General features: G+C 43.4%; 1 protein-coding gene across 2 annotated transcripts in view; it reads left to right on the forward strand.

Annotated features, from left to right (window-relative positions):
* Window positions 1–26127, forward strand: part of col4a3 (collagen, type IV, alpha 3) — a 57600-nt gene that overhangs the window by 10253 nt on the left and 21220 nt on the right. The window contains exons 3-26 of one of the 2 annotated variants that reach the window (XM_036001053.1): window positions 1742–1831; window positions 2902–2946; window positions 3100–3144; window positions 4237–4299; window positions 6465–6518; window positions 6648–6674; window positions 7720–7794; window positions 9104–9166; window positions 9269–9304; window positions 9580–9627; window positions 10471–10545; window positions 11157–11201; window positions 11337–11399; window positions 11544–11588; window positions 13709–13762; window positions 13852–13893; window positions 15081–15162; window positions 15993–16028; window positions 17019–17183; window positions 17809–17901; window positions 18004–18099; window positions 19804–19874; window positions 20668–20856; window positions 25311–25479. In XM_036001053.1, the coding sequence (XP_035856946.1) occupies window positions 1742–1831; window positions 2902–2946; window positions 3100–3144; window positions 4237–4299; window positions 6465–6518; window positions 6648–6674; window positions 7720–7794; window positions 9104–9166; window positions 9269–9304; window positions 9580–9627; window positions 10471–10545; window positions 11157–11201; window positions 11337–11399; window positions 11544–11588; window positions 13709–13762; window positions 13852–13893; window positions 15081–15162; window positions 15993–16028; window positions 17019–17183; window positions 17809–17901; window positions 18004–18099; window positions 19804–19874; window positions 20668–20856; window positions 25311–25479 (1771 nt within the window). Of the gene's footprint in view, window positions 1–1741; window positions 1832–2901; window positions 2947–3099; window positions 3145–4236; window positions 4300–6464; window positions 6519–6647; window positions 6675–7719; window positions 7795–9103; window positions 9167–9268; window positions 9305–9579; window positions 9628–10470; window positions 10546–11156; window positions 11202–11336; window positions 11400–11543; window positions 11589–13708; window positions 13763–13851; window positions 13894–15080; window positions 15163–15992; window positions 16029–17018; window positions 17184–17808; window positions 17902–17998; window positions 18100–19803; window positions 19875–20667; window positions 20857–25310; window positions 25480–26127 lie in introns of both variants that reach the window. The other variant, XM_036001054.1, reaches the window with a different exon arrangement.

The raw sequence follows: 26127 nt of genomic DNA on the forward strand, positions 1-26127 counted from the left end.
CTCTCTCTGTCTGTCTGTCTCTCTCTCTCTCTCTCTGTCTGTCTGTCTGTCTGTCTGTCTGTCTCTCTCTCTCTCTCTCTCTCTGTCTGTCTGTCTGTCTCTCTCTCTTTCTCTTTTTCTCTCTCTGTCTGTCTCTCTCTCTTTCTCTTTTTCTCTCTCTGTCTGTCTCTCTCTCTTTCTCTTTTTCTCTCTCTGTCTGTCTCTCTATCTGTCTATCTGCTGCCCTCCAGTGGTGACAGGCTGTCACTGCAGACATCATGAAACTACCAGAACCTGAACTGGAGTCTGCTGATGGTTTCTAAACGGTCTAATGTGGCTCTACTGGACCGGTACACCGGTCTACTTGGGTCTAATGCTGCTCAGCAGGGTCTACTGGACCGGTACACCGGTCTACTTGGGTCTAATGCTGCTCAGCAGGGTCTACTGGACCGGTACACCGGTCTACTTGGGTCTAATGCTGCTCAGCAGGGTCTACTGGACCGGTACACCGGTCTACTTGGGTCTAATGCTGCTCAGCAGGGTCTACTGGACCGGTACACTGGTCTACTTGGGTCTAATGCTGCTCAGCAGGGTCTACTGGACCGGTACACCGGTCTACTTGGGTCTAATGCTGCTCAGCAGGGTCTACTGGACCGGTACACCGGTCTACTTGGGTCTAATGCTGCTCAGCAGGGTCTACTGGACCGGTACACTGGTCTACTCAGACCTAATGTGGCTCAGCAGGGTCTACTGGACCGGTACACCGGTCTACTCAGACCTAATGTGGCTCAGCAGGGTCTTGGGTGCCTTTTGGTGTTTGTTTGTGTAACATGAATCTAAAAGTCTCATCCTAACATTTGTAGTTTGGGCTGCACCTTTCAAGCCAAGATGCAGCCCCAAAGTGCTTAACAAAACAGGATTAAAAACAATGTTTGGGCAAAAGCAGAAATGAAAATAAACGGTGACAATGAGTTATAAAACAATATTAGAAAAACCATCAACAACACAAATAAAATAAAAGATTTCAAACAACAGCCTACCAATAAAAACCAACAGAAGAAAATGAAATATTGTTTTTTTCAAAGCACGAGATGTGACATCCAGCTGCAGTCTGAAGCCTGTGTGGTACCTGGGACCACCCAGGTGTGAACTCTGTGATCACAGGTGTGTTCAGCGGGAAGAATAAAAGCCGGTTCCTCTCTGCTGAACATGAAACGTCCGTCTGTTCGCTCAGGAACCTGAATGCACTGGGACCACAGCCAGGATCTACATAGTCCTGAGTTCACCTATGTGTATGTTGAAAAATGCACCAAGGGGACCCAACCAAGTGTCAGTATTTGAGAAGTTGGGAGTGAGAATGTTTCAACCCATACGAAGATATCGGACATTTGTTCCGCCCCCTCTAATCCGACCCACGGCAGCGTTTTCCGACCTCATATCCAAACCAGAGAAGGTAACGGTCGCAGTTTTTAAACACGTCGTTAACGTTGTGAAACGGTCCCACCAAAACTACTTGGGTGAAAGTCCTGTGTTTGTTTCAGAGGTGTCAAAAGTATTCACATTCATTACTCAGGTAGAAGTATAGATACTAGGGTTTAAAAAGACTTCTGTAGAAGTTGAAGTATCAACTTGAGCTTTGTACTCAAGTAAAAGTATAAAAGTACTGGTTTCAAAACTACTTAAAGTATAAAAGTAAAAGTAATGTAATATATGTATCCGTTCTACACCTCATGAAATCTGTCTCTGTTTTCGTTCTCTGCAGGGTGAACCTGGTTACCATGGATATGATGGACTTCCTGGAGTGACTGGTTACCCTGGATACGAGGGTCACCAGGGCTCAATTGGAGAAAAGGTAACGACATCTGAAAGTGAACAGAGCAGGCATGTTTTTTTGTAAGGATGATGAATGATTATTGTTATTAATATTAATAGAATTATTATTATTTAACTTGTTTGTTTAAAATGTGGAGTTCCTCAGGGTTCTATCCTCGGCCCTCTTTTTTTTTGTTGAAAACATTTAAATAACCTTGATTCTGTGTCTGTCTGATTAATATCTAGGGCCCTATTTTAACGATCTAAGCGCCTTGGGCAGGTGTGTTTAGGGCGTGTCCAAATCCACTTCTGCTAGTTTGACGGCAGAAAAAAGGGTCCGTGTGCCGGGCGCATGGTCCTAAAGGGTTGTAATTAATGTCTTCATTAATCAGAGGGGTGTTTTGGGTGTAACATGCAATCAACCAATCAGAGATCATCTCCCATTCCCTTTAAAAGCCAGGCGTGTTTGGACCTTGGAGCATTGCTGTTATGATGGAGGATTTGCACCGTAATATTTTTATTTGTAATCTTCTGCATGTGTGTGTGCTGCTGTGCGTCCCTGTGTGTGTAACAAGCATAGTGTGTGTGCGCTGTGCACGAGCCTAGAAGCATTTTACTAATGCTCTGTTAAAATAACAATGAAATGCTGCGTTATTGACTTTAGACCAGGTTTTTGTTGGTCAATGGCGCGATCACTTCCCACTGCCTCAAGATAGCAATATGCCCAGAATGCACCTGAACACACCTCCCTGTAAGACCAGCATGCCCATGGGCCACAGATGGGCGCAGGTGCATTTGCTGTTTAAACGACGTGGATGCTGAATGGGAAATTGACAACTGCATCGGTCTTAAACTAGCAAAGACACTTGCGTCGGGCTTTGCGTTGCGCTGGGTGCAAGATAGAGCCCAGAGAGTGACGGCAGGTTTCGGACTTGAAACACAAAGTTTTAACGACTTGTTGGTCTTGATTTGTAAATTTGTCATTTCCTTACAAAACCCCCAGTGTGGCTCCCTCTACAGTCAGCTGAATACCTTTATTATAAATCTCAACGATCTCTGCACAAGTATTTGGTAAGATAATTCTTTTCTTGTTGTGTGTTTTGTCCTCAGGGTGAACTGGGACAAGCAGGAGTTTCAGGACTGAAAGGCTCTCGGGTATGACTTTTATTAAACTGCCTCTTTTAACATATTTTTCTGACGTGACAGAGTTCGTCCTGACAGATTTAGTATCTTTGTAAACCTGACTGAATGCAGATTAAATAAGTAAAGGATCCGTCATATCATGGTCTGTCTCTCTGTTTTCTTCAGGGACTTCCTGGAAAACCAGGTTTCCCAGGACCTCCGGGACTGCCGGTAAGAACCAGGACAAAACATTCAGAGTTTGTTTATACATACAGTACATAAAGAATGTACACAGAGAATAGGGAAAATGTAAGGCATGTAGATAACTTAGACTGTGATCATGCTCTATGAAACTGATGTTTCCAAGACAGCGCCCACGTTCCTCTAGTTTAAAAACCGAAACGTTATTCAAATGCCATAATTCACACAATGAGACTATTTCAAGACTATATATTGAGTGTTTAAAAGCTTCCTTCGGTTTTACAGAACGTTATAGTGAGTTTCAGCTCATTTTTTATGTAAGGGTTAATGCCCGACGAGGTGTCCATTGTCAGGTATTAATGGACGACAGCGAGGCGTGAACCTTGCCTCCACCGAACTTCATTAATACCTGACAATGGACACTTCGAAGGACATTAACCCGCTTATACCATGGTCACTTGCCAAGTAACATATTTTTAAGACATAAGTTTATATTTTGATTCGTTTTGCAATCAAAATCTAAAGTTTTTTCAGCTCATTGAACCCTTCAGCTCAGCTACGAGCCAGAAAGCTAACGTTATGCTAGCAAGATCCAAAGTCAATAACATTGTGTACAGTTGGCAATCAGTAAACATAATTTGACAGTATGTTGAACAACAAGACAAGCTAGCTATCAGCCATGTCATTGTCCCCAAAAACAATATAATGACTTTTACGAACAATTTTATCCGCGATTTGTAACGTTACTGTCGGCCACAGCCTGAAGTAGCGACCTGAACAGTGAATGGGATGTGAGATAATGTTATTCGCTGTGAAACAAAGTCAGTTCAAAGGGGAAGTATAACTTACTTCTTGCAGCTTGTGCGTTAGCGCTATCCTGTGGTGTTCAGAGGACAAGTTGGGAATAACAGATTCACATTTCCTTTTTGTTTTAATGCATTCATTTAGAAGAGTAAACAGTCAGTTTCAATGGGAACTCCTTTAGTAGGTGTCCAATAGCACTTTTTTATGGACACCTTGCAGCCAATCAGAATTGAGTATTCACCCAGAACATGGTATAATAAAAGGAGATTCTTTGAGTGTGATTTTCTGAAAACACTATTGTTGTCTATGCTTTCTTAGGGACTTCCCGGACATGAAGGACCCCTAGGTCGTCCAGGACTCCCAGGATGCAACGGGACAAAGGTAGCCACCTCTTTATGTCTCTGTCAATCTAGCCATGCAGATTACTAACACAAAAGTTGTCATTAGGACAAACAGCTTTTTTTGTTCAGGGTATGAACATGAGGAAACTACTATCTGCTGAACTCAAACTGGATCCTGACTGGGATCATTAAACTTAATCTGAAACTGTTTTTGAAGATGGAGCAGTCATGTAGTCATAAATGATCTGAAGCCTCTTGTATTATGGTGCTTTATTGCATTAGTCTGTCTTGTATTGCTTTGTCCTTATTTCTTTTGTTGAGTTATAAGTTTTGCATTTTAAGGTATGTATTTGTTGTTAAGTTTGTGTTCTGTACTGTCTTTTAGGTAAGTGTTGAGCATTGCAAATTAGGTCTATGCGTCATACTTGTTCCTATACAAATAAACATGTAATGAAATGAAAGGTGGACAGGTGGACAGGTAGATCCACTTGCTTGTCATCTGCAGACACATGTGACTAATCAGAAACATGTAAATGGAGAATATAATAGGACCTAGAATCAAGCCCTGAGGTACATCACAAGTACGTTTTATAGACAATTAATTAAAACTACAAATTGAAATTATACAGTAGAAAGTCACTATGGATTTTGAGATGGTTTTGAATGCTGAACTGCATGCATCTCCCGGTACCATGTGTTCAGGTAGAGCTGCATCTACTCTCAAGAAATCTTAATCTGTCATCTTTCAAGTCTCCTCATTCCAAAACCAGATATCAATTACAACCAGCCTCCCTCCTAACCCCAACTAAGTGCCTCCAAGCCTGGGTCTTGACATGGGTTAACACGCTCCAGGCCCCCCATGCTCCCTCTTAACCCCAACCAACAGGCTCTAACCCTGGGTATTGACCTCCAGGGCCCCCAGCCTCACTCCCAAGCCCCAGTAAGTGGCTCCAAGCCTGGGTTAACATGCTCCAGGGCCCCCAGCTTCCCCCTAACCCAAACCTGGGTCTTGACCTCCATGCCCACCAGCCTACCTCTTAACCCCAACTAAGTGCCTCCAAGCCTGGGTCTTGACCTCCAGGCCTACCAGCCTCCCTCCAATTATTACAATGTGAAAATTGGGGCTGGGTAAAAATAGTCTTTAAATATGTTAATATAATGTCAGTCGTGTTAAGTAAAACGTTTTGGGGGTCAGTTGAATATTGATATATATACGATACATAATCACACAAACATGAAGTGTTCTCAGTTCTGCTGCTTTCAGGATTCTGCTAAAATACAACACAACACTTGTTGAGTTAAAAACAAATGAAAGGAACTGATTTCAAACTTTCTTTTTCAAACTTTTTTTATTATTATTATTTATATATTATAACAAATTGAAATGAATATAAAAGACAAAAAAGAATGACAGTTTAATTTTGTAACCAGTCTCAGTGTAAACATGAACCTGGTGCATTATAAAATATATATGTATAAGGGTTGCTTCTTGCTTGTACAATTTACAGCAGAAGTTCTCTGAGAATCTATTTTATATCCAAGATGAACTGGAATTGTAACTGAAATTTTCCAGACAGCTAGCTAGACTATCTGTCCAATCTGAGTTTTCTGTTGCACGACTAAAACAACTTTTGAACGTACACATGTTCAACCAAAACAAGTTCCTTCCTGAGACTAGTTAGCAGAGGCTCAGTGGCTCCGTCCGGAGCTTAGCACCGCCCAAGACGATTGTGATTGGTTTAAAGACATGCCAATAAACCAGAGCACGTTTTTCTCCCATCCAGGAATGCTGTGTGGACTAACCAGACCCTCCTCCGCAGCACTGTGGAGGAGGGTCTGGCAATGCAAGACTAAGTTATTAGCAACAACCAGCCCTATTGAAAACATCAGAGCCTGAAATACAACAACAGGACTGCCAGGCAATATGAGGGAATGTCAGACATGTCAAGGCTGTTTTTAACTTCGACCTAGCATCACACTTATTCTTAGGAAGTGATGGAATACATGGAACAGCGTTACGTAATTAGGGTACAAAAATGGTAACTGTATTCTGTTAAAGTTACAGGAAAAAGGTGATGTTACAGTTCTCCGAAGCTGTAATCCAATGAGTCAACAATTATTTTTTATGCTCTTGAGAGGAGGATCTTCCTGAAGCAGAAATCATTAACACAAAGACTGATTGATGTGTTGATTGGTTTCTTCCAGGGGGATGTTGGTTACCCAGGGTTTCCCGGGGTTACAGGACCTGTCGGCTTTCAAGTAAGTCCTGCTTACTTCCAAAGTGCAAAGCAGTGATTGCTTTTAAAACATTTGAATCACTGCATACTAAAGCTAAGCTCGACTAATTAGCTCTGAGAGGCTGAAGCTAACTCTGCTCGTGTGTTTCAGGGTCGACCAGGACTGCGAGGTGCAAAGGTAACACCTGAACACATTCACATCCTGTCATGATAAACACGGCATAGCTTCGAAGATCAGGGGTTTAAGTTACAGTTACATGTACTATTGAGATATTTACGAATGAAATTAAATTTATATTGCAGTATTTTTTGTCTTTATGGTGTATATAGTAGAGGTGACAAGAAATTTGGGGAGATAAGGGATGACAACATAAACAACATAATCCACCAGCTGGATTCAAACTGCAGACATTATACATAGCTCAACCCGTTCTCACTCCGAACTCGTAAAATACGAGATGGGAGTGAGAATGTGTTGAATAGGCAGCTTAGTAAACCCCTCATTTTAAAGGACACCTCAGAACATTTCATTAATCTTTAATAAAACACAGTGAAGAAGAAGCTAAAGAAAATTTCACCCCACAACTCAAACGCTGCCTGTTTTAGGAAATACTTAATTCTTCGATCTTAAGGCCCGGACACACCGAGCCGATAATCGGCCGTCGGACAGTCTGGCGAGGTCGGTGACTCGAGTCTGTTCGGTGTGTTCCGTGCCGTCATCTGTCGGAGGGGCCGTCGGCCTTCATTTGGGCTGATTTGACATGTATAATCGGCGGGGCGGGCACTGCCGGCAGTCAGACTCAATGACCCATCTGATTGGTGGAGAGCCAACCAGGAAACGGGGAGCAGGATGAGCGTGACTAGAGTCTCTCAAAATCTGACGAAAATCTTTTAAACTGACCTTTGTTGATCTGAAATGAAGACAGATTCAGCAACTGCACGGCCTATTTCTCTCTTAAATGTTTTCAGAAACACATTTCGGTGAGCTATTTTAGTCCAATATGAGATCGTATTCTGAACGAGCCGCCATGACAGTCTGGCTTTGAATTTCCGGAGAAACCAGACCCACGTGACGCGTTCGTCCAATCAGCTGCCGGTTTTCATTTTTGGGTAACAATACAGATTAGCGCCGCCTGCCTGCCGTCTGGTTGGTGTGTAAGCAGCTTTAGACATAGAAACAACAGTTCAACTGATTATGTATCTCCTTATGTTTCTGGTTTCAGGGAGACTCGTTGTTCTTTGACCTCCCTCTGGATATTAAAGGAGCAACAGGACAACAAGGACCAAACGGAGTAAAGGTCAGTAACTGTCACACATTGAGGAGACTTCAATCAGGGCAGGAATTAACATGGGGCTTAATAGGTTGACATGTTAGGCTACGATCAGACGGCAGGCAAAAGTGGCCCAAATATCAGATTTTTTTGGGGTCAAGTGACCGGTTCAGACTTCTCCAGAAGTAGTGTGAACACTCAAATCTTGCCCAGATCAGATTTAGATCACTTCCATATGTGGTCCTGAATCAGACCCAGGTCTGATTTTTTTCAATGCGACCCTAGTGTGAACAACCAAGGCGAATTTGATGCAATTTTTACGTCAATCTACATCGACATTTGTCACAATTATGGGCCGGCGGGAGGTAGCCCGAGACACAGAAAGCAAAATTAAAATCTTAACTAGGCCTACAAAATGGCAATCCACACAGACCTCTGTAGTGAATTTGCAGCCATAACCCCGTAAAAGGCCAAAATAGCCAATTTGGCTCTCTTTCTCTTCATTCTTGTCCTCCTCAGCACCTGCTCATTAATGTTTTGAAACAAACATTTTGAAATAAAAGCGAAAATGCTGACCTCCTCCATAACCTCCACAACTTTAGTGCAACAGCGCGCTGTGTCTGATGTCAGTTTGATGGGCTGCAGACCCTATAAGAAAGACAGCTACTTTTACGTTTATCTGTGTTTTAAGCCCCCAACGTCTCCTTCCAGGCAGCGCTGCCTGGAAGGCACTAGGATTAGGCAATGGTTATGGTTAAGGTTAGGGTTAGGTGCCTTGAAATGGGCGGAGGATGGAAATGGAAGGAGACGTTGGGGGGCTTAAAACAGCATCAAGCTACTTTTACACACTATCAAAGACTTAGATATCAACAGTTTTTTGGATATGCGCACACATCGCTACGCCAACCTTTTCAAGGAGCTGGTTGAAGGAATGAAAGAGGGACACTGTGTTCACATGGTCCAACAAGTCAGCCACCGCTGGAAAACTTTGAAAAAATCGTATTTTGCACGGCTACATGTAGAATATAAGTGGAATAGTCACTTCCATTAGCCATGTAAACAGCTTAGAGGAATATCGTCTTTTTTGGAATAAGGGCAAAACCCGCAATATTACGTGCATGTAAACGTAGTCAATATTACATTTCTAAGGGGTATAGAGGCCATGGATATACAGGCATACCTCCCAGGTTGAGTCTCGACAATGGTGGTGGTGATGAAGGGATGAAATAAGAGCCTGAAGATCTGGATTTATGTTTGTGTGGAGCTTCTGATGATGGAGGAACCATGGGCGATTGGCTGGTGGAGAGTGTCCTCTGATTGGCTGTTTGTGTTACAGGGACTGAGTGGAGATCCAGGGGAACCTGGCCTACCAGGACCACCAGGACCTGCCGGACTTCCTGTAAGCCTCAGATCTTAAACTGTCAAACTCTATTTAAACGTTTACTGTGATCAATGGCTGAACCAACTGACATCAGCTGTTTTTGTTCTGTTTTGAATTTAGGGAAGTCCAGGGTTTGCGGGGTTACCAGGAGAAAAGGTGAGTGTGCTGAACGTGCCGAACTGATCTGAGAACAGTTTGTTCAAATATCTCAACTACAGAACCACCATAGTCCCAACCTTGTTTGCACAAGTGTGTATCTTATATTGTCAAGATATGAAAGTATTTTTCTGGACTTTGGGGGCTCTGTAGTTAACACATAAGGGACTTTATTTAGAACTACAACTAATCTCCAGCTGTTTGAAGGCCTGATGTTGTGTTTGGCTTTGGGACTTAACATTCAGGTCCTGATGGATGCTGTGTTTTGGTTTCAGGGTCAGGAGGGTCCCAGTCCAGTGATACCAGGTCCCCGCGGACAGAGGGTGAGCATACTTGTCTTGTTTAAACCCCAATGCGAATACTAACTCCCAGGTTATGAAATCACATAAAGCGTTTACGGATCACATATAGAAACTAAACTTTCAGACTGATGTCATGAAGTGGCGTATGTATGACACGCCAATTCGTATGCCGTTATTGGCGTGTTATCAAGACGCATACTCACTTTTTAGCGTGCTTATCAACGCCGTTTTGCCTCCATTTACTTACATTACCTTGCGATTGCGTGTGAATTGACGCCTTAGCGAGTAGTATGAAAGGGTGAAAATCTGCGTAGGGAGGTTGGTCGGGGGGGAGGATGGGTCAAACACAGGACTTTCACCCAGGAGGCCGGAGGTCGTGTCCCGCGTGTCACGTTTCCTTCTTGTCCCGCGTTTGATGTTTCCTTTCCACGTTCTTCTTTTCCTAAACCCAACGTTTCCTAAACCCAACCGTAGCCTAGCGATAACACGCCACGTGGCTTTAGAAAGTGGCGTGTATGCTTACACTGTGACGTTGCAGACTGCCATCCACTGTATACAGCGTAGACTTACACGCAGATAGCTTAAAATGCCACTTGGCTTTAGAAAAGTGGCGTGTATGTTTACGCGAAGTCATGATATCACGTTGAAACTTCAGAACTATGACAAAGCTCCTCTGGTCAGGAAACGCTGAACTAAAAGGTCACATCATCCAGTGATTCACACACAGCAGACACATGTGGTATAAGACACACATTAAAGCCTTTCTGACCTGTGAAATACCATCCTCACCATCACCATTATCATCATCACATCATCGTCATCGTCATTATCATCATCATCATCATCATCAGCTGTGGTTTTCAGGGTGATCGCGGCCCGCCAGGGATCCCTGGACCAAAAGGAATTAAACTTTATGCTGAAGGACCCAAAGAACTGAAGGTCTGTCTGTCTGTCTTTATGTCTGTCTGTCCGACTGTCTGTCTGTCTGTCTGTCTGTCTGTCTGTCTGTCTTTATGTCTCTTCGTCTTTGTCTGTCTGTCCGGCTGTCTGTCTATCTGTACGTCTGTCTGTCTGTCTGTCTTTATGTCTGTCTGTCCGACTGTCTGTCTGTCTGTCTGTCTTTATGTCTGTCTATCTTTATGTCTATCTGTCTGGCTGTCTGTCTATCTGTACGTCTGTCTGTCTGTCTGTCTGTCTTTATGTCTCTCTCTCTCTGTCTGTCTGTCTATCTGTCTGGCTGTCTGTCTATCTGTACGTCTGTCTGTCTGTCTGTCTGTCTTTATGTCTCTCTCTCTCTCTCTCTGTCTGTCTGTCTGTCTATCTATCTGTCTGTCTGTCTGTCTTTATGTCTCACTGTGTCTCTGTCTGTCTGTCGGTCTGTCTGTCTGTCTTCATGTCTGTATTTCTGTCTGTCTTTATGTCTCACTGTGTCTCTGTCTGTCTCTCTGTCTGTCGGTCTGTCTGTCTGTCTTCATGTCTGTATGTCTGTCTGTCTTTATGTCTGCCTGTCTGTCTGCTTGTTTTTACTGATGTTTTTGGTTGTATTTCAGGGAGAACCAGGTGAAGTTGGAGCGAAAGGTTGTCATGGACTTCCTGTAAGTCAAAGCCGTCTCACACTCTGCCTGTCTGTCTGACAGAATCACAAACTTATTAAGAAAAACCATGTTAATTATTGTTTTGATCGACTGTCAGAGAGTCAGACTGATGTGTGCGTTTATTTTCTGCTCCAGGGTTTGCCGGGGAAACAGGGGGATAAAGGTGGCAAGGGTGGGAGAGGTGATCCTGGCTCACTGGTAAGAGAGAGAGAGACCCGAGCACTTCATGTATCACAATAACATGGATCTATAATCAAAATGTGTTATTTATTTCATTTTGTGCTGATGAAATGATGAAACCTGAACCCTGGTCGTACATGTTGTTTGGTGTTTGCGTTGCAGGGTAAACCGGGGAAGGATGGAGCTCCAGGAGAGCTGGGAGAACAGGTAACATGCTAAGCTAACAGGAACGCTAACCAACCATATTCAATGTAGACAGTAGAGGTGGGAGTAAGGTCGCGTTCCAGGCAACCTGTAACTTGTGTTTTCACAACCTTCTACCCGTGAAAGTGCCCTGGAACGGCAGTCAAACCTGTAACTTACTCCTGGTGAACTGGTACCAGATGGTTGTTCTCCCAGTTACAGTTTTTGACGTCACACACACATAAACAACAATGGCGACCCCTGTTGATGCTGTACAGACGCCGGTGATTAACGGTGAGAAATAGAAATAAATAGACATGAATAGGCAACGTAAAGTAATTCCGCACATTGTAATCAAAACAATACACATACGATTGTGTACTACTACAGGTTATGGTTATTAAATGAAGGCCAAAATATGTCGCCGACTAGAAATCGCTAGTATCAGCTGGCGTTAGCTAACGTCAATGGTAGGTAGCCGCTAGGTAACGCTATCTAGAAGGGTTTGTCATTACTTTGCCTGGAACGCTACCAAGTCGTGAGTCGTGACTTGAAGTCGTAACTTACGGGCTAAACATTGTGTCTGGAACGCAGCATTAGTCACACGTGCAAGTCACAAGCGAGTCTCAAGTCATTGTGGTTAGAATCAAGCAAGTCAAGTCAAATCCCTGCTATAAGTAGCCTAGAAATCTAGACGCCCCCTAGCCGCAGCAAATGTAATTTGCAGCCAGGGTCAGTGTAGCAACTCTCTGTTGGCTTGCGAGCTGGAAAAACCAAACTCTAGCCAGGCCAATCACATCGTGTATAGAGTCGGTAGGCGGGGCTTAACATAATGACGGCAGAGTTGCTATGGTTCCGCATGAATTCCCTGCTACTTGAAAACAAAGAAGATGGCTGCTGCTGCTGGTGAACAGCGGTCTCTGGAAGCGGCTTTGGCCGCGACTCTGGAAGACTTGGAGTTCTGCTTTTCTTTGAGAAAAGAACAAAGGACGGCACTGAAGTCATTCTTAAAAAAGGAAGATGTGTTCAGAGTTTAAAGTTGAATCTATCAACTAGCGTTGCTCTGGTTGGTTGTAGCGCTATCCTATTGCGTGCAGAGGGAATCTGAAAGACAACCGTTTATCCCGCCCCTCGGATTGAGCCCAGCCAATGGGGAGTTCCCAGACCCCAATCTTTTGAAGTCAAAAAGAAAAAAAGCCAATATTACTTAGTATTAAATTAAGAAAAAGTCCTTTCGAGTCAAGTTTTAAGTCTTAGATTTTAACGATCTAAGCGCATGGTGTGAAGCGCCTGGCGCGGGTGTGTTTAGGGCGTGTCCAAATCCACTTTTGCTAGTTTGACGGCAGAAAAAAGGGTCCCTGCGCCGGGCGCATGGTTCTAAAGGGTTGTACTTAGTGTCTTCATTAATCAGAGGTGTGTTTTGGGCGTAACATGCAATCAACCAATCAGAGATCATCTCCCATTCCCTTTAAAAGCCAGGCGCGTTTGGACCTTGGAGCATTGCTGTTATGATGGAGGATTTGCACCGTAATATTTTTATTTGTAATCTTCTGCATGTGTGTGTGTGTGTGCTGCTGTGCGTCCCTGTGTGTGTAACAAGCATAGTGTGTGTGCGCTGTGCACGAGTCTAGGAGCATTTTACTAATGCTCTGTTAAAATAACAATGAAATGCTGCGTTATTGACATTAGACCAGGTTTTTGTTGGTCAATGGCGTGATCACTTCCCGCTGCCTTAAGATAACAATACACCCAGAATCCACCTGAACACACCTCCCTGTAAGACCAGCACGCCCAGAATGTACCTGAACACACCTCCCTGTAAGACCAGCACGCCCATGGGCCACAGAAGGGCGCAGGTGCATTTTCTATTTAAACGATGTGGGTGCTGGATGGAAAATTGACAACTGCATCAGTCATAAACTAGCAAAGACACTTGCATCGGGCTTTGTGCTGCGCCGGGTGCAAGATAGTGTCCTTAAAATCAAAGTCATGTTGAGTCATTTATTATTGGAAGCCTCAAGTCCTCAAATTTGCAACTTGAGTCCCCCACCTCTGGTAGACAGCCCTTACTGATGGAGATTTCTTGTGTTGTTCAGTGATTCTGGGCTGTAGACATGAAATTAACCTGAGCTGTGTGTCTGCAGGGAGACCCAGGGTATCATGGGTACCTCGGTCCTCCAGGAATTGAAGGAGCCATGGTGAGTGTACCGTGTGATGTACAGGAAGTAATACTGCAGTAGTACACTCAGTACTGTGACAAAGAGTTTATGCGTGTGTCTGTTTTCAGGGAGAGAAAGGTGATCGGGGTTTCCCGGGTCTTCCAGGAGAGGTGAGTCTGAAGTTTTCTGTTAATGATTGGATCAACAGTTCACCAGGCTACAACAATAGGAAACATCTGTCTATAAATGATAATGGGGCCGTGGCCAGTGGTATACAGTCTTTATGTTTAATATGTGTTTGTGTGTCTGTGAAGGTTCTTAGTCATCCACAGTAGCCTTCTCACGAATGGGTTTGTATGCTGTTGTACAAAAACGTATGCACAACAATTCGTATGATATCCTACAAAGTTAAGGCGACTGCCGGCTGGTCACAGTTTAGCGATCTTTACAGTTGAGTTAAGCCGACAAAAAGTGACTGTCATGCGGCTACAACTTTAGATTAGATTAGATTTAACTTCATTGTCATTGTGCAAAGTACAAGTAGTTTATCAGTGTTTTAAGCCCCCAATGTCTCCATAACCATTGCCTAATCCTAGTGCCTGCCAGGCAGCGCTGCCTGGAAGGCACTAGGATTAGGCAATGGTTATGGTTAGGGTTAGGGTTAAGTGCCTTGAAGTCAACGGTCACAGTGCTGCCTTGAAGTCGATTAGGCAATGGTTATGGTTATGGTTATGGTTAGGTTTGGGTTAAAACGCAACGCCTAGGATGGGTGCTGCGAGGGGCATGGGCACAAGAGGACCAATTTCGTAGGATATCATAGGAATTGTTGTGCATACGTTTTCATACGTTATCATACGATAATGAGTATCATGAGAATGCGTTGATTCACTTCACGTTTTCTTGGAGCTCCATCTACTGGCTGTTGGAGGAACTGCGGCTTCTCTTTTGTGCTCTTTCAGGATGTTTGGTGTTTTAAGCCCCCAACGTTGTCTTCCAGGCAGCGCTGCATGGAAGGCACTTGGGTTAGGCAAGGGTTAGGGTTAGGGTTACGTGCCTTGAAGTCAACGGTCACAGCGTTGCCTTGAAGGAGACGATGGGGGCTTAAAACACCATCAAGCGTATAAGTACAAAGACAACGAAATGCAGTTTACGTCCAACCAGAAGAGCAAAAAGAGCAGAAAAGTGCAATGTGATATACAAAGTATAGACAGGACAAGACATATAGTGCAGTGTAGACAGTAGTGTACAGTTGGTTTGCAGAAGGTGGTTTAGAGTAATATAAATTAAATATAAATATGTGCAGTGTATGCCCAAGATTTATAACCTTCCCTGGATACGTGTTTGTGTCTTTTATCAGACGGTCTGGATCCACACCGTTCTGAAGGGCCAGCGCGGTGTCCCCGGGCCCCGCGGACCCCCAGGAGTCCAAGGAGAACAAGGTAGTATCTAGACCAGAATGAAAGGTTAAAACATGAAGGGTTGAAAACAAAAAAACTCCAAAGTTCCAGACTTTAAAATGTTTAGATTCTGTCATCTTAAACCCTTGTGTTGTCTTCCCGTTGACCAGGAAACTTTCTGTTGTTCTGGGTCAAAATTTAAAATACAAATTTTTTTATTCAACGTTTTGGTCGTCTTTTTTGACAATTTTGTTGCTATTCCCGACGTTTTTGTCACTTTTTTCGTCGTTTTTTTCACTTTTTTCGTCGTTTTTGTCACTTTTTTCAATTTTTTTCGCGATTTTTTTCTGCGCTTTTTGACGTTTTTGAATCTTTTTCCGACATTTTTGTCACTTTTTTAACGTTCTTTGATCGTTTTTTTCTTCAAATACTATAACATTTACTAAAACTCCCAAATTCAATTAAAGTAGTGAACTGATCATTTATTTTACTTGTAAAGAGCGTTGTCGGGAACCATCCACGTTATTTAAGAAACCCAAATTTCTGATATAGAAGCTTTTTGAAAATGGGTCAAATTTGACAACAGGAGGGTTAAAGCCTATTTTCGATCATATTTATGGTTAGATATTTTGTCTGAAATTAGTCTTCATTAATCCTGTTGAAAACAGTCACATCCTGTTTAAACATTTCCACGTACAGTAAAACCACAGACAGGCAATTTGGCTGTCGCCATCTTGGTTTTTTGTAACCTAAATGAATGGTTGTTTATGATGTTTTTCGAATGAAGCTTCGAAGCTTTGAACTATTCGGTACAGGCTTAATGGTTTCGTCGTTGGACAGTAACCTTTTTATTATTCTCTGCTTTCTGTCAGGACTCATTGGTTTTCCTGGAATGAAGGGCGTGCCAGGTACCACTCCTATCTTTCTCACACTTACTGTTGATGGTTGGTTAATGATCAGAATACAATCAATCTGGTTTATTGGCATGTCTTGGAACCAATCACAATCGTCTTGGGCGGTGCTAAGCTCCGGGCAGAGCCACGGTGCCTCTGCTAAATAGTCTCAGGAAGGAACTTGTTTTGGTGGATGTTCAAAAGTAGGCATTGAACATTTTAAATTTAAACAGCTTATTATGTAGGTGCACGCCTGTGTTAACGTGCGCTTGTTCCCCCGTGTGCGCTGATGCCTCATCTGTTGACATTTCCGAATGCCTTCCTACAGTTGCTTAATAACAGATTTCCACACAAACGAACGTACATGTGTCATTAGTATAAGAAAGATTTTAACTGTGTCAGGCTCGGGTCGGGCTCGGACATAAATATCTTAATGCCTGTCGGGCTCGAGCCGGGTTCGGTTACTGCTCTGTCGGACGTGGACAGAAAAATGCGGCCCGATCCGCACTCTAATTTGCACCCCGCAAAAGAAAACGCCACATCCAATATTAAATGAAGTGAACTGTTGACACAACACAGTAACGTGACCTATTTAAATTAGCTGATACATGGTTAAACCTCATTAGCTCTTACCAGTGTATCTCCGTGTGTACTTTGTCCACAGCAATCCTACCATTTAGTCCTAAAACGTCCCAGTTAGCGAGGAAATGTCCTAAACATGTTCTTTATAAATCTTTACAATCATTCCCCTGAAAGAACCAAGCAGATCTGCCTTGTTGTATCTATGTTGTAAACTTGCCATTTTCAGCGTGTAGCTTGCAACTGTTTGTATTTAAAGTTACATTCCTTATCGATGAATCACAGCTCACCTCTGGTGATAGCAAAGTGGGGCTCCTGCCCTGGCTCTCATGCTGTCTGGGAGGTTTTGACTCTAATAATTTTATTAATTGCAAGTGTTTTGTAACATGCTACACATGCTAACAAGCCTGTTCTTCTTCCCATGAGGTGTGGCTCCCACTGGTCCACCGGGCCCCCAGGGGCCGCCTGGCTCAACTGGATGCAAAGGAGAAATGGGAGAGCCGGGGCCCGTCATCGTCGGGCCCCCAGGACAGAACGGAATCCCGGGAGGTCTTGGAGTCGACGGAGAACCCGGAGAACCAGGAATACCAGGTGATGGACAGTTTGTGGTCCAGGTCCTGGAAGTACCTGGAAATTCCTACATCAAAAATAACAATTTGATATCATGACTTTGCGTAAACATACATGCCACTTTCTAAAGCCAAGTGGCGTGTTATCTTTACGCATTTTTGAGCTATCCGCGTGTATGTCTATGCTGTATACAGCGGACGGGTTGCAGACTGATCTCAATAAGTGGTGTACTGTATGACACGCCAATTCGTATGCCATTTTGGCATGTTATCAAGAAGCAGACATACTCGCTTTTCGGACGGTTGGGTTTAGGAAACGTGACACGCGGGCCATGATCCCCGGTCTCCTGGGTGAAAGTCCTGTGTTTGACCCATCCTCCCTACGCGGATTTTCGTGCTTTCATACTACTCGCTACGGCGTCAATTGACACGCAATCGCAAGGTAATGTAAGTCAATGGAGACCAAACAGTGTTGAAAAACACGCTATAAAGCGATTATGCGTCTTGATAACACGCCAATAATGGCATACGAATTGCCATGTCATACATACGCCATTTGAGATCAGTCTGAAAGAAAGAAAATCCACCTTCCAACATGTCCAAGTCCATCTGTTTTTCTGACCGACGTTTTTTCTTCTTTGGTTCAGACTTCCTACCGGGAGACGTTGGTTCTCCTGGAGCTAAAGGTCTAAAAGGCTCAGTGGGATTCCCTGGATTTAGAGGGTTGGAAGGACAAACGGGTGAGTGGGGGAAAGGAATGGGGAGTTATGATGTCTCATAGCATGATACCACATGAAATATCATATACTAGTCTCTTGTATGATTGATTGATTGTCTGACAGGTGTGAAGGGGGAGTTGTGCTTTGCCTGTGAATTTGTTCTCGGCAACCCCGGACCTCCGGGTAAACCAGGAGAGCCAGGTGAAGATGGGTTGCCAGGTAAGAACCACACCTGACTCAGCGATCTTTATTCTGATATTTTTAGCTATTGATCTGATCCTGTGATTGACAGCTACATGTCAGCTCCATTAAATACCAAAGTACATTCCTTTGAGTTTCTGAAAGTTCTTTCAAAACGAGGACACAATAGGAAGATATTAGGAATTAGAAATAGTAACTACACAATCAAAGATGTAAAATAGATCAAGGGCGGAGTGAAGGGCTGGCTTTTGGGGCTCCAGCTCCAAATTGTTTTCTCAAAAGACCTGAACCTTTAATGGTTTTAAACTTCAACTTCAACTTTGTGTCATTTACCCCTCAGGCTCTCTGACTGGAGCGGAAAATCAGTGGAGCAAAAAAAAAATATCACCAATTGATTTTGTGAACAAAAATAGGTTTCAAGAGTAGTAATGCTGTTAAGGCCAATTCCTTCCCTACCTATGTTATGAAGCCTAACTCAAAAATAGCAACATCAGACAGTCTCTGCCTCTTCTCAGATTGCAGGAGTGAAAATAAGTCTTCCTCAACATTTGTTGTGCTCTGGTTTCAGAATAATAAAGACAGTTGGAGAACAGTTAGATATAAAACAGGATGAAAGCTGATTCTTTTCCTTGGAAAACATCATGTTTTTGTACAGATTTTTAGGCATTCTATTATCAAATGGCTTGAAAAAGAGCGCAAATAGCTGCTGTAAATGGGAGAAAATAATCTCCCCTATGGGCATGCCCCCGGACCCTCCTTAAGGCTGTTTTATGCTTCTGCGTCAACTCCACGCCGTAGCTACGCCTTCGCTCCTACGGCGTCGTGACCCTTTCGGAGTTCTGCGTCGGGGTTGCTTTGCATTGCAGTGCATTTCACCGCCACAACACTAGGGGGCGATAAGTCTGAGGTTATTTGCGAGGTGTCTGCCTGCCAGTTTATGTTACGTTAGCAAGCAAACTTTGGCACAACTGTCCACAAAGTACTGCTTGCTGGAGAAGTGCTAATTTCAAAACGTCACTGACATATATAGACACTTTACAAACGGATAACCCCGTCATTGTAACCAAAATATGTCTGAGTTTATTTGCAAAGCTTGTGTCAGTGAACTAGCATGTTGCTACTCCCCACAGTAGGCTGCTTGAAACACCCACTATCAACACACAGGACCAGTTGACCAATCACAGTCCTTGAAACACCCACTATCAACACACAGGACCAGTTGACCAATCACAGTCCTTGAAACACCCACTATCAACACACAGGACCAGTTGACCAATCACAGTCCTCAACACACAGGACCAGTTGACCAATCACAGTCCTTGAAACACCCACTATCAACACACAGGACCAGTTGACCAATCACAGTCCTTGAAACACCCACTATCAACACACAGGACCAGTTGACCAATCACAGCCCTTGCGGTCTGCGTCGCCTCGACGCAAAGTTATACATTGTTGGAGGTGCAGGGCAGGCTACGGCAGAGGGCTCGGAGAGGGGTTCGCGGCGACGCAGAGGGGTCTGCGGGGATACGCCGTCAATTCGACGCAGAAGCATAAATCAGCCTTTAGGTTTTGGGCTGAGCCCCCAATATTTACAACATCTGGCTCCGCCCCTGATATGGATCAACCTATCTTAACTTTAACTGTAAATGAAATGTTCACAGTGCAATGTTCACAGGTAAATCTCACCTGTCTGTCTCTGTGATGTCAACCTTTTTCCAGGATCAGACGGTTTTCCAGGACCCAAAGGACACAAAGGAGTCAAAGGTGTTGTAGGACTACCTGGTCCACAGGTGAGCTCACTATTCACCTCCATAAACTGCTGAAACAGAGGATAACTGGAGATTTTGGGGGACCAAGGTCGCTTTCACATCTGAGCAGTTTGGCTTGTTTTAAACCGAACCCTGGAGCGTTTGGTCGGTTGGTCGGTAGTCCATTTGGTTTGGGGTGGTGCGAAACCTCATTCGAACTCTGGTCCACTTGAAAACGGCGGTCTCTGTCCGCTTCCAAGTGCACTAGAGTTCGTTTCACTTTAGTTGAGAACACAAACCGATCAGAATATGGGAAGAGAACCAAAAAACAGAGCACCACCCTGCAGTTTCAACCTTGTACACAATTCACAGACTTATATATGATTTAAGGCAGGGGTCTCCAACAAGTAGCTTCGCAAAATAACCACAATATTAAAAGTGAGGTAGCTAACTTTGTGGGCCATAGACGTGTAAAGTTGTTAATTTTTCTTGGACCCTGATGGGAATATTTTCAGTGATGTAGCTATAACTATCTGGGCTAAAAGAAGTGTAAAATAGTCATGAACCTTGACGTGAAGTTAAGATTTTTCATAAGCTTTGGCTATTGCAATTTCAGCAAACAGTAGCTTCATTCAGCTCATGTAAATAAATGTAAGCAATGTGATGCAAGTAGCTCTTGGCCACTTTTGGTATTTTAAAGTAGCCCTTAGATGAAGAAAGGTTGGAGACCCCTGATTTAAGGGATGATCCATAAACATTATGATGGATTCTGATAGAAGATTTATAACTGTGGTACCTTATTACTGTCTCTCTGTCTCTGTTGTCCTGTATTTAGGGCCCATTTGGTATCCCCGGCCTCCCGGGGGCCCCCGGACCTGTTGGTGACCCTGGGATCATGCAGAGAGTTCAGCAGAAGGGTGAGGAGGGGGAACAGGGGGAGCCAGGACCACCCGGTTTAGAGGGGAAAGACGGATCTCCAGGATTTACAGGACCGAAAGGTGTTCTGGGACAGAAAGGAAACCCTGTGAGTAAACAGATGCATTTTACAGAGAGGCCGCCTGTCCAGTCCAGGCCGGAGCGTTCCCACCAAGGCGAAGAGAAGGCGTTGCGCATTCACGTTTTGATTGTTGGGTTTTAGGGCTCCTGCACACTGGCTGTGTGGCGTGAGCGTGCCAGCTGCGTGACGTGTCCATTTTTATTTCGGCTCCCATGTTAACAGGTTAGAGCTTGCACACTGTCTGTCTCAGGCGCCAAAAACGCGTGCGTGCTAGAAATAGGGTCGATGGCTATTTTTCACGCGACACACGAGCGTGTTGGAAGCGTTTCCAGGCAAAATAGAATACGAAAAGATTTTTATATGTCATTTTGACACGAATACATTTAATAAATGACATGTTGATGTTTGAAAGTCTCGAGGTTTTGACATAAATGCAGATATAAATGTAAATAAAATAATAATAAATAATTAGCAATTTTCAAATATTGCACCTGTGATACAGAAGGAAATATTCTGGAGCCTATTTTGCCGTCAATACTGCCGACGTTGTCTCTGCTGTAATCAGATCAGTATATATTTATGTTTAACATGGTATTTCATTTTATTAATGGAAAACATACATGTATACAGACAAGGCTAGCAGCAGCAGCGCTGCGCCAGACACCTTTCTGGTGTGCAGAGACTTAGAAAACGCCACGCAGCCGCCACGCAACTGCCACGCCACGCTCACGCCACGCTCACGCCACGCTCACGCCACGCTCACGCCACGCAGCCAGTGTGCAGGAGGCCTTATATTGGGATCATTTGTGTTAAATCGCCTGCAAGTGTAGAGCTGTAGGCACCAACAAGTTTCTTTCCGTCAACAATATGGCCAGAAACATCCGGAAATCTATTTGCGTCTTTGCATTGACTTTGTATATAATCACCAAAACCTTGGTGTGAACGCACTAAGGGGCCAACACATTCTCACTCCCATCTCGTAAAATACGGACGCTTGGTCAGGTGCCTTTGGCGTTGTTATTGACAATAAAAGTCTCCTTTAGCGTCATATCTAAACGCGCTTTATCTAAACGCGCTTGGTCGGGACTATTGGCGTCCCTTTTGACGCAGTTAGGTTAAGGAAAAGATGGTGGGTGGGCTTATGTTTCCATGTCACGCGGGACAAGAAGGGGACGGTAGGGTTTAGGAAACGTGACACGCGGGACACGATCCCCGGTCTCCTGGGTGAAAGTCCTGTGTTTGACCCATCCTCCCCCCCAACCAACCTCCCTTTCGGGCTTTCATTCTACTCGCTACCGTAGTCGCTCTTAGTGCTACGTCATCTTCAAAGCCTGTGTAGCTGCTGCTCTCCCCGGTACGTTCTACACACGCGGCGAAGGACGCTTTTTGCGTCGCTTCAAATGCTGACAGCCACTGTCCAAACGTCCGTATTTTACGAGTTCGGAGTGAGAACGGGTTGAAGGGGCGGGTTGTAAACCAAAACACCTAAAACTTTAAGAAAACGGTGCATGTGGATGGGAGGTCTGTTAGGAAACTGGATTTCATCGCGTTTCTCACAAATCTAGGAATATGTTTGATGTTCTGTGGCTTGTTAAAAGGCATCATAATAATATTAGACAGATGAAATAATGAATCAGGAAAGGGTTAAAATGATATGGAATCTCTTCACGTTTATATTGCTTCTTTAAATACTTTTAACATCATAATGTTTGTCCTGTTTATTTGTGATATGTTACACAGGGTTATTTGTATTATTATTGTTAGAAGACAGGGTTATATGTTGTATGATGCCTTTAATGTTCATTTTCTGTACCCTAATCATCATCAAATCAACATTTCATGCTATAACTCCGTTTTGGATTTGCCTGCCTTAAGGACTGCTGATTAAATTTAGCTAATGAGCTTATTCTGGGATGGTCAATGACTGCCCATTCTCCCTGTTAACCTTTGTGTTGTCTTCCCAGGTCAAAATTGACCCGGTCTGTTTTGCCTGTTTTATAAAGCATAAAGTATACATCTTCTAAGCCAACTTTATTCTTATCACTGCTAGTTTTACACTTATGTTTGTAATTCATGGTCAATAAACCTCATTTATATTAAATTATGCCTAATTTTGAATTAAAAAACCCAGAAATTTTGAATTACTTTAGCTAATAATTAAGATCAGAGGAACGTATGTTGATGCATAATTACAGCAGTTACGTGTATGGAACTATCCATGTATTTTTTGGGCAATTTGGTTTAAAAACCCATATTTTTAATACAGAAACTTAAATTCAAATTTGACCCGAGGACAACACAAGGGTTAAATAAACATATAAATCAAATGAATGTCTCTTGATGTTCGGTGTGAACAGGAGAAATTATTGCAGCAAGAAAAACTTGACTCCTGACTGTTGTTTAAACTTCCTGTACCTTTAAAGTGACTGAGTTAACATTTTGACTTTCATATTAATTTCACCACCAGATGGAGCCAAAGTAAATGATTTTATGATCCATGTCCGTGTCTAAAATACTTTCTGAATTACTTGCTCTTGAGGTTAAAAAATACACATGCCATTAAAAATTCGTAATAAGTGCTAAGTTTGAAAGTGCTTAAAAAGTAAAAGTGCCACACAATAAATAACCATAAATAATTTAAAATACATCATAGAATAAAACCACACTGTTAGTCCTGCACAAAACCAAAGGCATGTGTATTATCATGTTAAAATCTTGAGGCAAGTAATTCAATGTGAAATAAATAATGATGATAATAATAATAATAATAATAATAATAATAATAATAATAAATATTAAGAACAGAGAAAAAGCACAATAATTATTATTAAAATATAGACAAGGCAGAATTTTTTTTTATAAAGGACAACCAAGGCATCTTTAAAATATTTATTAAGAAAACCCGTAAAAACATATTAGGTGGGACCCCCTCTGCAGGTGGAAATTAACCCCTGAAAAGGAAAGAATAATAAAATCTAAAAAGCATGCCATGTTAGGGATAGGGGGATAAAAAGTTGATACAAATTTATGAAATAGGAAATGTGGGAAAATAGGGCCTAATTTTGAAAAAAAATCTTAGAAATGTAGGAACATAAGGCCGTGGGAACATAAGGCTTTGGCAACATAGGGCTGTGGGACCATAAGGCTGTGGGAACATAGGACTGTGGGACCATAAGGCTGTGGGAACATAGGGCTGTGGGAACATAGGGCTGTGGGAACATAGGGCTGTGGGACCATAGGGCTGTGGGAACATTGGGCTGTGGGAACATAGGGCTGTGGGAACATAGGGCTGTGGGAACATTGGGCTGTGGGACCATTGGGCTGTGGGAACATTGGGCTGTGGGAACATAGGGCTGTGGGAACATAGGACTGTGGGACCATTGGGCTGTGGGAACATAGGGCTGTGGGAACATAGGGCTGTGGGAACATAGGGCTGTGGGACCATTGGGCTGTGGGACCATTGGGCTGTGGGAACATAGGGCTGTGGGAACATAGGGCTGTGGGAACATAGGGCTGTGGGACCATTGGGCTGTGGGACCATTGGGCTGTAGGAACATAGGGCTGTGGGACCATAGGGCTGTAGGAACATAGGGCTGTGGGACCATAGGGCTGTGGGAACATAGGCACGCTCCCAGCAGTCATACCACTACAAGTCTTCTAGGCTGTTACTACTTGGAGTGAAGCTGAATGTTTCAACCATTTTTCTATTACCATTACTATAAACCATTACTTTTAGCGAACTATTTCAACAGTTAGCTAACTACCTTAACCGTTAGCGAACTATTTCAACAGTTAGCTACCTACCTTAACCGTTAGTGAACTATTTCAACCATTAGCTAACTATTTTGACCATTAGCGAACAATTTCAACCATTAGCTAACTATTTTGACCGTTAGCGAACTATTTCAACCATTAGCTATTTAACCATTTCTCCTTTACTTTTAGCTAACCATTCAAACTGTTCAGTCATTACTTTCAGCTAGTTATTTCAACCGTTTGTTTATTACGTTTAGCTAAACCTCTGTGCTTGCTTGCTAACTAGTTTTAAGATAAAGACTAAGACTTCATGTTTATTTTATTTGACAGGGATACTGCATATAAATAGACATTTCTGTAAATATGCCAGATTTAGCCAAAAGGCTAGTTTCCATCTGCAGTCCCTGGCCAGATGTTACAATATGCTCCCTGAAAAGCAAGTAAGATAAAGCAACATTTTGTGATTAAAGATTAATAAAATCAACATATAGAAAAGTCAGTAGTCCAAGGCAAGAAGTACATGAAGCTCTTGCATAACTGCAACAACATGTAGTGTTCAGGTGTTCCAGTTGACTTAATGAAATCATAATTTTTTGTTTTTCATATTAGTTGCACTGCTCTACAATCTTTCCCCGTACCCCCTGGCACCAGCAGAGTTATCTTGGATGGCAATCACTGTGATATGTTGACGATGGTTTATTGTTTCTCTCTGATCCTGCTCTCAGGGGCCTCTGGGGCCTAAAGGTGACAGGGGCCCTCTCGGGGAGACTGGTCTCAGAGGACTAGTAGGACAGATAGGACCTCCAGGACCACCTGGAATTGGGCTTCCAGGACCTTCGGGATCTAAAGGCAATGTGGGAGTCCTGGGAAACCGAGGAGATCCTGGAAAACCAGGTGAGAGGGACCTGGGTTAATCAAGCGTCTCAAGAAGTCACGCCCAATCTCAGAAACCAATCGGCTATCGAACTAACAATGATTTAGCGTCAGGGGGCAAAGCCCAATACTTCTTCACCGCATTCTCATGAACGGGTTCGTATGATATCGTTCGAAAAGTTATGTACATTAAAACGCACGATATCATTCAAAAAGTAGGAGGCCGACGGCTGAGCGGCAGTTGCTAGATGTTTAAGCTGCTACAGAGCTTCCTGCCGCCGGCTACAGACCTCTGTCACAGCTCAGTCGTATCAGCGGAAGTTATAAGATGTGTTTTGCCGGCTACAGAGCTCTGTGACGTCAGCTACGGTGCTCCGCATGGTGCGCTGTCAGGTCAGCGGTAGTTGGTGGTTCAGTTACCCGAGAATAGGTGACTATCAGCCGCGTAGAGAGCACCGCGAGATGCTGCTCGTTCCGGCGGAGATTACGGTTAAGTTTAGGCAAGAATAAATGAGCATTAAGTTAAGGCACTGAAACGACTAGTTTAGTTTAGGAAAAAGATTGTGGTTTGGATTAAAACAATCCCAAGGAACACGCATTTCCTGAGGGAAAGTGGAAGCGAACTCTGCTCCCTGGCTTGACAGTCCCTTGCTTTAAAGGGGAACTATG

The sequence above is a fragment of the Sander lucioperca genome, chromosome 5 (assembly GCF_008315115.2).
Source record: "Sander lucioperca isolate FBNREF2018 chromosome 5, SLUC_FBN_1.2, whole genome shotgun sequence".
Taxonomy (NCBI): Eukaryota; Metazoa; Chordata; class Actinopteri; order Perciformes; family Percidae; genus Sander; species Sander lucioperca.